Source organism: Cryptotermes secundus, unplaced genomic scaffold (assembly GCF_002891405.2).
Source record: "Cryptotermes secundus unplaced genomic scaffold, Csec_1.0 scaffold262, whole genome shotgun sequence".
Lineage (NCBI taxonomy): Eukaryota > Metazoa > Arthropoda > Insecta > Blattodea > Kalotermitidae > Cryptotermes > Cryptotermes secundus.
Genome location: NW_019739214.1, coordinates 924,758 through 937,849, shown reverse-complemented (window position 1 = coordinate 937,849; position 13,092 = coordinate 924,758). Strand labels below are relative to the sequence as shown.

Genomic DNA, 13,092 nt, shown 5'->3' with positions numbered 1-13,092 from the left:
AAGTTCACAAAATGGGAATCTTACACTAGGTGTGCCATCTGGTTTAATTACCAATTACAGAAAATTATGATTGCTTATGGAACGTTGTGGTTCATTTGGCTCATTCTCATGTAATATTTAAGGGAAATTTCTGTAATTTTGAACCCAAAATATTTGCTATTCCATTTACACTGAAGACGATGGATGTTACATGACCTGATTTTGGAAGGAGAAATTTGTAAATGGTCTAAGCTTATCAGAATCTATTTAGAGGGCGATGCCAAATTACTGTCGGGGTTTCCGTGGCCTATAATTTTTAAATCGGAAGCAACCAAATAAAACCGCTTACAGAATATGAAAGTGTAACTCAAAAAGTTTTATTGTTTGTACAATTAATAGTGCAGAATGCTAAATCACCTAAAATAAAACATTCTGNATATACACGGTGCCAAATCCCAGAAGACTACTTTCCTCATTCTGATTTACGCTTTCATATTCCGTAAGCAGTTTTATTTTTTTGTTTGCGGTTTGAAAATTATTTGACATGGAAACCCCGATACTAATTTAGAATCACACTGTATTTCAGAAGACAGGTTAATCTGATTGTGGGCGTTCGTAGTTTTTTAAAGATGAGTGCGACTGTATTTTACAATAGTCCAACATGTGTCAAATCTAATCCAACTCATGATCCAATCCCTACCGATTTTAAACCTCCCCATAATATTACAAAGCACACAACAGCTATATCTAAATGTAATCAATGCTTTTTCTGGCATCCACAGAGAGATTCTACATTTCCACTGGAGCAAGTGCAATGGGCCGATGCTTGTGTCGTAGTATACTCCATAACGGACAAGCAGTCGTTCGCATATGCAGTGGAGGCACTCGAGAACTTCCAAAAACTGCGGCCGGTCAGCGCAGTTCCCGTCACGTTACTGGCCAACAAGGCGGATCTTGAACACCTCCGAGAGGTGAGTTTTCTTCCAGCATCGTTGCATAAGTTAGTCCATGTAACGGCTTGGCTACGGGCTGGATGACCGGGGATCAGAATTCGATTCTCTCCAGCGTTCAGGCCGTCGGCTTCGGGACCCAGCCCACCTATCCAATGGATTCCGCGGAATCTTTCCCTGGGGCAAAGTGGACAATGAGTGAAACTGACTATTCACCTCCCCTTCCAGCCGAGGTGGTTAAGAACGCGCGTATATATTACGTACCTCCAGTCTCCCCTACGACTTCCTGATGTGGTGCTTACAAAGACTTGACCGCTTTACTTCGACCAGCTGCACTCACTTACTATGTCAAGACTGAAGGCGGTTACTCGCCGGCTTCCAAATGCGGCCTGCGTTCGGGCCCAGGTCAGATCATGTGGAATTTACGATGGACAAAGTGGCTCTTTGGCAGGTTTTATCCGAGTGCTTCAGTTTCCCCTGTAAATTCGCATTCCACTGACTGCTCCATATTCGTCATCTATCGTCGGGTGCTGGTACACTAGGCCAATTAGAGGCCCACGTACCAAGTGACTCAGTCTCATCCCACTCCAAGAAACTAAGAAACTAACTACTATGACAAGAAATCATGTTACAGCAACGCTCTCCGCTAGGGAACATTCGCTTAGCAGCAGATATTTCACCAATGGATTATTGTTATAGCAACATTTTATGCAAGGAAACTCCCCTTGGCCAAAACTTCCGAAGCCATAAGCGAAAAGGCGTTCAAAATTAAGAACAGGGGTAATTTCTGGTAGAAGCCTCGGCCTCAGATGTTAATTGATTTAGAAGTACCTAACACATACTTTATTGCATGATAAGACAGATGTACTTAATAATTGGACGGTGTTGTTGAGAAGGAATTACCAATCAACGTACACAAGAAAGTGAGAATACGTGTGTAAAATTACTGTAATTAGTGGGAGGAAACATAAACTTATGGTTACCGCCGCCATCTCGTAATATCGACATGATTATTTTCGGAGTTGTAGTACTTCTGTGACCGCAATCTGTTTCAGTTATCTCTACATCACATTCTCTCTGCTTAGTCACGTGACTTCGGAATGCAACTGCGCGTAATTTGTTTTGCGAGATCTGTTCTGGAAAAAAAAGCCTTCCAATAAGCTCTTTACAAAGCGACTGCACTGCAGCATGGTTGTACGTAAAGCCACTTTTCATACAGAGAACAATAAAAATTATCAGCTGTACTTACTCTGGCTTTTGTCCTGTTTACAGGTGGAGGAGTTGGAGGGGCGTACTGCAGCAATTCAGAACGGCTGCCAATTTTTCGAAGTATCAGTGGCTGAAAACAGTGCGGACTTATATCAAGCTTTTGAAATGCTGGTGAATGAGTGCCGTTGTCTTCAGGGAAACAACGGCAAGTCACGTAAATTCTCAGTATCTAAAATGATCGGTACTTTGATTGGCAGCAGCAACAGCAATAGCAAGAATGGCAACATTGGCAGCCAAACGCAACAGCAGACCCAGGGGGGCACCGTGGTGGTTTGCCAGAAGTCCGACCTCCACCGCAGCCGTGTCCTTAAAAGACGTCAGAACTTCACGGCAACTGCTTCGCTTTGACTGGACCAGGGCCCGGCAGGTCCTAGTGATGCTGCTACGCGATGTGCCACGGTGGTTCCATGAGACTCCGTCCTGGTCTGATTTCCCTAACTTGTTACGGACGTCCAAGTCTGCAAGCGAGGCGGAACGAGGACTTGGCCATTTCACACCAGTGGCTCACTGTGACGTCCTCGTGGCGACGGCCGCTGCCATTATTTTAAACTAAGCCGACACAATAACTGCCTTCGTTCTGGTTAAGGCGATGGTACAAGTTAGAAGAAGATGCTGAATCCAGGTGGGAACTGTCCTACTTTTAAAGAATGCCGGTGACATTATTAACAAAACTTGGCACAATGTACTCTCAAGCAACGCCCCGATTCCAAAACCTGGGGTTACTGTCAAGTTAATGAAGAAGAAGAGGATAAGTGTGTGAAGAACTGCCTCTCTTCGGCACATTAAACCACAGACTAGGTAACCTGTTCACATCTCTCCTTTCCGGTGATGGATTTAGTGCCATGAAAGTAATGTCTCCGCTTCAGAATTGTGTAACGAACACACCCGTCTTCCCAGCCTCTGAATGACAGGCGCCACGTGGTGAGACAAACAGAAAATCAATAAGAATAGGCCGGCCTATATTTGTATAGTCTATATCCGAGCACAGCAGAATACTGAATACATATCAATGTATCCTAACGTCTTATGAGGCTGGGTGCAGGAAGCACGGCTATAAAAAGAACTCTGTTTTTGTGAGTTTTCAATCTTCAAAGAGCTTTAATTTTATTTAATACACTTTTAATTTATAAACTGTTCAGTTCCTTTTAAATTAATTTTATTTATTCATAACTGTATAAGAGTATACTCTTATACAGTTATAAATAAATAAAATTAATTCAATTAATTCAATCAATTCACATTTTGAATCCCATATTAAATATACCACATGACATTGTAGTAGAACCGAAATATGCCCGTCTAGTGAACCTACCCTGAAACAATGTTTCGGACTATTCGTAATGACGCGTTCGAATGACTACTGCAACTATTAAACACCTTTTTCATTAAGCTAAATTGCTGTAATCAGGAACGACAAGAACGGCATACCTGCCTAATTTCGTAGTCCTACATTAGCGCAATAAATTATAAATGTAACACTTCCAATTTGGATGTTACAGACCAAAGTGAACAGTATATTAAAACGACAAAATAAGAAGGAGTGGTCACAGAGTCCCTGACGGAATACTTTTCCCTATCTGGAAGTACATTACTTCAGAGGGAACTTACTGCTACCAGGCTGATCGGTCAGCTGCTTGCTAATGCGCCACTAAAGAGCCTAAACACAACAGTGAGATGGGCGGTATTCCAAACAAATGGGTTGTGAGTGCGTCACGTATTTGGAATGTGCTTTAAGGAAAGTCTGGTATCGGATTTTGACCAATAACGTCATATAACTTAGACTGAATAAGTATCCAGACCGATTCATATTACACCTGAGTTTCTAATTTTATTCCTAATTAATACGGACAGAGAATAATGTCCTCAGGAAATTAAAACTCTCCTGGACTGTCTAGTGTATAGATCCAACAGCCTGAATGGAAGTAAGAGAAAATACCACAACAAAACTAGGCACGAACTTTGCAAACAGAGAAGATAATAAGTGACATGTAATATTAGATCTCTGTTTTAAATGTCTGCTGTAAAGTCAACACATTCCATACTTTATACCCTTAAATGTGCGTATTTTCCAATAACTGCATACTTCTGTCCATTGATGATAATAATAAGTACTTTAATTAAATAAACATGGTACAAAACATGATTCTTGTCAAGTAGGGATACCTACTTACAATAATTAAGTCCATAAAAGGTTTGAAACGGACAAGGAAATTATGTATATGTGACATGAGAATTTTGTGTTATATAACCATATTTCAGTGCCAGGTTTCCAGACTGAAATATTTCCTATATTTCTAGTTATTGGAAATGGCTTTAATTAGTTAAAACAATGCACAAAATAAATTATATATTCATAATGTCATATATTTATTTGTAAATCTGTGTTTACATCTGTAATTGTTGAGAGCTAGTTTTTTGTATGTGCGCCCACTGTGTTTCTGTGTGTGTGTTTTTTGATGCCGCTGGGTTTCAGAGACCCACAGAGTGAAAAGACTGGCCGCATAGCATCGTGTTGCCATGGAAAAGAAATGCCGTTATGCCTTCTAGTGTGTTTAGCGAAAATTTTCAGTTTTGGGCTTCTTGCCAGTTCGGAAACAGAAATAACACCGAAGCATCTGCACAAAGACAGAATCCCCTCGTGCAAGAAGACGTCGGAATCTGCGTCACTAGCTGATGCACGAAAATCGACGTCTGAATTCGTGAATTAACTTTGAAAAGTTCCTTTGCTCTAAATATAAACTATGAAATTACACCGTTTCCTTTTAGGCGGGAACCTACTAGATGCAAACAATTTGCATATTCTTTGGTAATCAGTTGGTATAATGTCCAGGCTACGGGCTGAACGACAGGAAAATCAAAGTTCGATTCATGACAGGTGAAAGAATTTCTCTCTCATCAGCAGCGTCCAGATCGGCTATGTGACCCTTCCAGTCGTCTGTCTAATGGTTACTGATGGTTCTTTCATAATGGTTAAAATGGTCTGGACGTGCATCTAACCTCTGTCTAGTGCCGAGCTTAAGAATGCGTGAAGTAATACCTCCAATTCTTCATGGCATTGAGCTTAATGAAGCATAGGGACAACTTCATCTTCAATCTTTAGCAACCACATTATGTTTCCCTCTTCCGTACTACAACATCTGTCGCTGTAGGTCTCGAAGTTATAACTGCAGTGACTATGAAGGTCACTCTTCAATGTGTCAAGTTAACGTTCTAACATGTAGGATATGAGATTCTCACAGCGGTAGTTGTGAGAATGAAAACTGCCATCTTCTGGGATATAGCGCCGTGTAGTCCGTATATGAACCGACGTTTGGGAGGAACGTATCACCTCCATCCTCAAGGTCGAAATCAGTCAAGAAACCAGCAACAGCAGGTGTTTAGGCAGACCCTGAAGATGGAAGTGATACGTTCCTCCGAAACGTCGATTCATATACGGACTACACGGCGCTATATGCCAGAAGATGGCAATTTCCAACTTTCTAAAAGTTTAAGGACCGATGTATATACATTTATACTTAATATACAAGATACAATTTGCGGTGTTTTTCCAATGAGAGAACCACNCATATACACGGTGCCAAATCCCAGAAGACTGCTTTCTTCACTTACAAATGCTTAGTTATGTCTGTTCATAGATTATTTACCGTTGTTGTCCGTAACTCAAGACTGTACGGCGGCGAATGTTGGAAGGAATCGCTCATTGCCTGATTTAAGCCACCATCCCGTTACTTACATAGAGGGACTACGGATGAAAAACTCCGTGGTTTTAGTCCACAAGCGAACTATACCGACCGAGCAACTGCCGCTTGTCGTCAAAGTTAGTGCCAACTTGAGCAGATAGAGGGCGTTGCGTGGTCAGCGCAACGAATCCCCGCGGTCGTAATTTCCCTTTTCTAGACTGGAGCCGCTATTTCCTTGAAATAGCTCCTCTGTTATCTTCACGAGGCTGAGTGGACCCCGTTCCAGGCCAACTACTCCTCAGAAAATCTGGTAGCGCCAGAACCCGGGACCTCAGATTCCGTAGCCAGGAACTCTGACCACTAGACCACAGAGGCGGTCAGAGGGACTACGGAAAATGAAGAAAAATCTGTCAGGATAACCGATTTACCTGCAGAGATTTGAACAGTACACGTCCCAAAACAAATAAGAAGCGTTACAGCTCCTGCCACCTTGCCCAATAATCACAAACAGTACTGAGTTTAATTTAATGTCAGAAGTATCAGTATAGTTACAAACTTCTATGGGCAACACGGTGCTTCATTTGAAACGAAGCCTTCAGTCTTAAAAGAAGAGTAACGCACGTTCAATTTATACTGGCGGAACTACTGGTAGATTTCTAAAGCTTTATACATTTAAAAATGTGTTAATATCGTCAGAACTGATAAGGCTGTGAAACCCGACATTACAAAATGTTCCCATTTGTACCTTATCATTACCGTCTTACATTAAATAGATGAGAGATTCGCCAGAAATGAATTTAAAGTGCAATTTATGGCTTCGAGTAAACAACGAGACCGTCTTATTTTATATACGTATAAGCTTGTACTCGTCAATGATGGTATGAAACTGTTGTTAATGCTGTTGTTTGTTGTTAAATATGATGTCACTGTAATAACAACTCGTGTTGTCTGAAATACACGCGTGCTTTCATTACTTGCCAAACAACTTTATATTGTCCTAGATTTTAAAATGGCTGTGATCTATTGGATTTTTGTACTGATTTCTACAGTATACACTGAATTTTGGTACAATACATGTAAGTTAAAATGAAACTGCTTTGTCACTGTTTTTTCCCTTAAGATCCCTATATCATCTTAATGTAAAAATATTAACAAAATTGAGCCGAATAGTAAGACGTGTTAAGTATGATAAATGGTACATACTAAATCTTCACTTCTGAAATGTCTAATGTACCAGAACAGTATAAAGTAACTCCCGCAAGAGAATCATAAGAGAAATTTACAACGTTACAACCAGCATCACGGGGGGGACCGTAGGTGCATTTGGCCCATGCTCCTAGCTTGAGGGGGACCAAGGGTACCATTATTTAATTTAAAACTCTAATGAGCAAAAAAAATTATGGGAATCTGTTTAATTAAACTGTCGACTTTTTATTCTTGACCCTTATTCAATATTTGTTTGATATAAAATCTTATTTTTAAAGCACCGATTAAATATATTAATATACATTTATATGGCTTTTGCAATGGGGTGATGGCGCCAAATTTGTGACAAGACCGGCTTCCCTGTAGCCCCTCTCAGGCCTGGTTATAGCAAAAGTACTTAACCAGCTAAATTCAGGGAACAAGTCCTCCGGGAGGGACTTTAAGCTGTGTATCCCGTGTCGTAATTTTATGGCACGTAAAAGAACCTCATATCCCCAAAGGGGATCACTGAGCCAAATTCCAGGACGTTTCCCGCCCAACAATAGTCTCTAAGGGCTCTGATAGATGGGGAAAGCATTACAGACACCGCTAAGCAAGTGGCCGAACTCGCTTGCTCGGCGGGACTGATGGTACGCACCATTTATCGGTAGGGTATAGAGACTGGTAGAATATCACAGAGGGAAGCACAATAGATCAAACTGGTCGCGGTGCATGGGGAAACCCACCCTCTCTAAATAACTAACTAATTAACCAGCTAAATCATTCCACATAATAGAAACCTATTTCCCCAAGTACTATTAAGATATTTTTCTTCCTCCGATTCCCCCTTCAAAGATATGCCCACCAAAATTGGTAATTCACTTCTTGTTTCTCCCATTTCAACTATACTTCCAGTTCCAAAATTAAAAATACCAGAATTGAGCAACGCATGAAGTATTATTTCTACAAATACATTAAACGATAGTTATAACGGACCGGTAGATGGGTACACGGTGTCCATTACCGCCGATGTCCGCTATAGCCGGGTGATGGGATATTCACGGAAGGACACCGTAGGATACATAGCCATTACACAAAATAAGCATAGAAACACAATGTGATTACATAAAGGTTTTTATATTGGGTTTGTCTGTTTTTTTTTTTTACTTTAAATAGTTTTCTGACAGGTAGTGACCAAATTCCGGCAGAATGTATTCAAGCTGGAGGCGAAATATTTCATTCTATGATCCATAAGCTAATTACTTCTACGTGGCAAAAGGAAAAATTGCCTGATCATGGAAGGGGTCTATTATTGTACCAGTTCACAAGAAGGGTAATAAAACTGACTGCAGTAATTATCGGGTGATATCGCTGCGAACAACTTCATATAAAATTTTATCCAATATTCTTCTCTCAAGGTTAAGTCCATATATAAATTAAATTAGTGGGGGATCAACAGTGTGGCTTGCGATATAATAAATCAACTACGGATCAGATCTTTCGCATTCGTCAGATATTCGAGAAAAAATGGGAGTATGATGAGACAGTACATCAGCTATTCGTAGACTTCAAGAAAGCCTATGATTCAGTTAGGAGGGAAGTACTGCACAATATTATGATAGAGTTTAGGATACCCATGAAAGTAGTTAGGCTGATTAAAATGTGTTTAAAACGAAACATAATAAAATCCGTATAGGTAAACATTTGTCTGATAATTTTCCTATCCAAAGAGGTCTAAGACAAGGAGATTCTATACCTCTACAGCTTTTCAGCTTTGCTTTAAAATATGTCATTAGGAAGGTCCAGGAAAAACAGGTGGGCCTGAAATTAAACGGGACACATCAGCTGTTGGTCTATGCCGATGATGTAAATCTTTTCTTTTTCCTTCGCACTACAGCCTCAGTGAGCCTAGGCCTACCTCCATGAACTTCTCCGTTCACTTCGGTTTTTCTAGATCTTACACACTCGGTACGACTCCTTGGGCGGGTAATCAGCTCGTCGCAAGGTCTCTACCTGTACACAAATGCAGAAAAACGCACACACACAAACTAAACAACCATGCCCTGAGTGGGATTCGAACCCATGATCCCGGTTTCCAAGCGAGCGAAGACAGTACATGCCTTAGACCGCTCGGCTACCGTGACCGGCGATGATGTAAATCTACTGGGTGATAATATAGATACCATCAAGAAAAACGTAGAAACTCTTAATTGAAGGTAGTAATGTTTTTTTTTTTTTAATTTGCTTACCGGGGGGTGGAGTCCAACTGGGTCCACTCGGCACTGCGGCCACTGATTGGCCTATTGTAGCCTGCCCCATGTGTTTATGATTATGGAGAATTTGGTGGAATGAAGATTGGCAGGGGAAACCGAAGTACTCGGAGAAAACTCGCCCCAGCGCCACTTTGTCCAAGACAAATCCCACTTGACCAGACCCGGGGTCGAAACCGGGCCGCCGCGGTGGGAAGCCGCGACTAACCGCTTGAGCTATGGCGCGGCCTAATTGCATGTAGTTCCGAGTCCTGTGTATAAGTGGTCAATAAATCCATTCACCAATCCAAACACCGTCTATAGTCACACACATATCACGTGACAGCATTTTATTTTCGTTTAATCTATTGTTTTCTAGAAAAGCACAAGTCTAGACGAGTCGGCCATGAGAGAAACATTAACTGCCTACAGAATCTGGGTGGAAAATGTCAGGAAAGGAGGTAATAAACGAGACCGAGGTGTGAATGAGAAGAAAGTATTAACATTTATATTAAGAAAGCGGATTATTCTGTAAACTGGCTAAGGCTCGGGCCAAGAACCGCAACATTTGTGGCTGGAATTAACCTTTCGGTGTACAAAACACAAAGAATTTTATGCCGGAATTTAACTATAAATTATTTATGAAAAACTCAGTAACACGAAATTGGTTTGTCGACTGTCCCGTCAATTTGTTTGCTTGTTTATGTAAGACGTGAGGTGTTCACGACAGTGACTACGAAAAGTGCCGCCTTCTAGGATGTGGCGCCGTCTAGATCTTGTGTGAACCTACGTTTCGGAGAAATGTATCGCCTCCACCTTCAGGGTAGAAAATTCCGCGAGCGAGGAACCAGTCTGAGCAGGTGGCTGCAGACTGAGTCACCAGTCGAAGAGCACCCAGCTATATCAGAACAGGAAGGGCGGGAGGGTAGCCTATATAGGACATCAACAGAGTGGAGAGGGGAAGGGTCTATGGAGATGGGCCAGCAGGTAGCAGGCAAGAGCCAGATTAGGATTGTGTCGGGGGAAAAGAGGCAGGGCTACCGTGCTTGCTCGCTTGTTCTTTGTTGCTTGATTGGTTACGTGGATAGGTAAACGACAGGTTAATTTGCTGACTAATCAATAAGCTTGGTAGATACGTCGCTATGTAGTTGGCCGATCGGTCAATTATTTAATTAGGGTAGGTCGGCTTACCATTCGCTCTGTTCTGACCACAGAACACTAAATGTACCTTTCGATTACACGTAAGCGAAACATGTAAATAGTTTGGAGTAGGCCTGTGACATTTTCAAACCACTCTGTTCTTCAGTTCCTGTGTCTCCACAACACGTGTCACTCCGGTGATAGAGCAGTTGCAGCATGGCATGGCGAAGGACTAGACTACGTATGTGTGCTACTGGAAATGGAAATGAATTCCGGAGGGTTCATGATCTTTGCCATAAACGTTTCAACTTTCTGTTCACAAACCGCTTTGTCTCTATGCCAGAGCAACAAAAAATGGGATCACACGTTCCTTCATATTGTGACGTGTATAATGACTGCTAGGCAACGACTCGGTAAACACGCCTCCTTAACAATAGAGACTGTGTTCCCTGCGTGGTCCGTGCAAAGTGGTTATAAGGAAGTATTCAACAGAGAACAGTAGTGGAGTCGAGAATACAGTCGAGTTCGAGAAGCCAACCTTCAAGCTTGGAAGCAAAGGAATACTCGTAGAACTGAGTCGAGTCTTCGGAATTGGCTGTCGCAGAATAATGGCAAGAATGGAATTAGGGGTTGCATAGAAGGCTTCATATGTGATTTTAAGTGATAGTGAGAATGTTATAAATCCGTTGCCAGGATACGGCTAGATAAGACCGAAAATCCATGTACGTGTGGAGCGGTGCACTGCAAAGTGTGTGTGGAAAAACGATAGACCTGTATTGCCTATAGTGTCGAGTTGTGAAGTTATAAGACGCAATAAAATAGACTGGATTGATCTGGCTCAGGATAGGGACCAGTGGAGGGCTCTTGTGAACACGGTAATGAACCTTCGGGTTCCATAAAATGCTGGGAAATTCTTGAGTAGCTGCTGATTTGGCTTTTCCTCAAGAAGGGCTTAGCTCCATAAGTAAGTACTTTCTTTTATTGCTAGTGGGGTGGGACTAAGTCCCTTGTACTGCGGCCACTTCTGGCTTATTGTACCAGCCCCAGATGATAGGTGAGGATGATTGTGGAGCAATTGGTAGAATGAAGATTGGCAGGGGAAACCGAAGTACTCGGAGAAAACATGCCCCAGCGTCACTTTGTCCACCACAAATCCCACTTGACCAGACCCGGGATCGAACCGGGGCCGCCGCGGTGGGAAGCCAGCGACCAACCGCTTCAGCCATGGCGCGGCCCCATAAGTAAGTAAGTAAGTAATAAATCCAATCATCCAATCCAAAACCCCGTCTTATAAGTCACTCGCAACACACCAGCATGTGACAATATTATATGATACAAATACGTATATACGTACATCATACGGTATGTCTTCTCTCTGAATGAAGATGTCTATCATATTCTGAACAGACAAAAGGAAAGCATTAGTACGTAATACACAAATTTGTTACGCAATCCATTGCTTTAAACTATAAAAACGAAGCAGTAAAGATCGAACAGCAAGTTTGTCGTGCTGGGAAACTGATATATTGAGACCTTCCTTTAAAGGAGTGGAAGAAGAAGAAGGGAAGGGAGGGGAAGGGAAGGGCTTACGACTTCTCCTTTATAAGAATAAAGAGACAAGAGGAAAATACAGGACAATGACCATACGAGAAAATCTGTGATAGGCTTATACGTTCGGTTCGTCATTTTTCTAGCATATACGTATACTGAATGTCTAAAAATTGTAAGATATAAACTACACGACGGTATACTGCTGTAGAATTTGCTTCCATGCCCAAACTAAATAAAAATTGGATTTTAAGGCAATATTTTGACATAAAAGAAAATAAGAAGAGGAAAGAGACATGTACGGCTATGAGACATCTGATAATAACAAGAGCCAGAGAAACCACTAGCCTGATAATACGTGTGTTATTGTAAGCATGATGGTGATCGTGTTAACAGTTTAGCTTGCTGTTTTCCGTGGCATATAAATGTAATCCAAGCAGTGAACGTTAGATAGCGCAGTAGCAATACCTACAGACGATATAATCTATGGCACAAATTTCAAGAATATGACACTTCTCTTCTACTTTAGGAAAATAATACAAAAACAAAGACCATTAATTTCAGTCAGGCCTGAATGTAAGATAGTGGTTTCCTAATTTTATACAACGGCACGTAAACAGCTTAGGAAAGATTTAATCCCGCATCTTTCTCCCTCTCCTTAAATTTGTGTGCGTATACCAAGAAGAGTCTTTCATTTTTAGAATCAACACATTTTAGGGTTTTATCAGTTTCTATTTATCTCGATTTTACATATATTATGATATTTTGAAAGTCTTATTAATTCAATTTTACTATGTAACTTTCCCAGAATATCTCATATTCCTCATAAACCACTGCTGTGAAGTACCACTACAAAGTTTGCCCTGAGTTACATAAAACCTCTTTGGCCTCAAATACAGCAGCAACTATGCAAAGCTCTAATCTATCAGCATTTCAAGACATTTTATGTGTGACCATCAAGATTAGAATATATACAGTCGAACGGCATCAATTTTTCACTGGTTGGAGGTATCGAGGATGGCGAAAATCTATCTACTGCAAACTTAAAATACGTAAAACTTCCTCAAATAAGACTACACGACAGAAAGTAAC

At 41.3% G+C, this 13,092-nt stretch overlaps 1 protein-coding gene across 1 annotated transcript in view; it reads left to right on the top strand.

The window, feature by feature from the left end:
- Window positions 1-5,755, top strand: part of LOC111871692 (ras-like protein family member 11B) — a 35,671-nt gene extending 29,916 nt beyond the window's left edge. The window contains exons 5-6 of the mRNA XM_023864955.2: window positions 762-950; window positions 2,202-5,755. Of these exons, the coding sequence (XP_023720723.1) occupies window positions 762-950; window positions 2,202-2,546 (534 nt within the window). The 3' untranslated portion in view covers window positions 2,547-5,755. The remainder of the gene's footprint in view (window positions 1-761; window positions 951-2,201) is intronic.
- The last annotated feature ends 7,337 nt before the right edge of the window (window positions 5,756-13,092 follow it).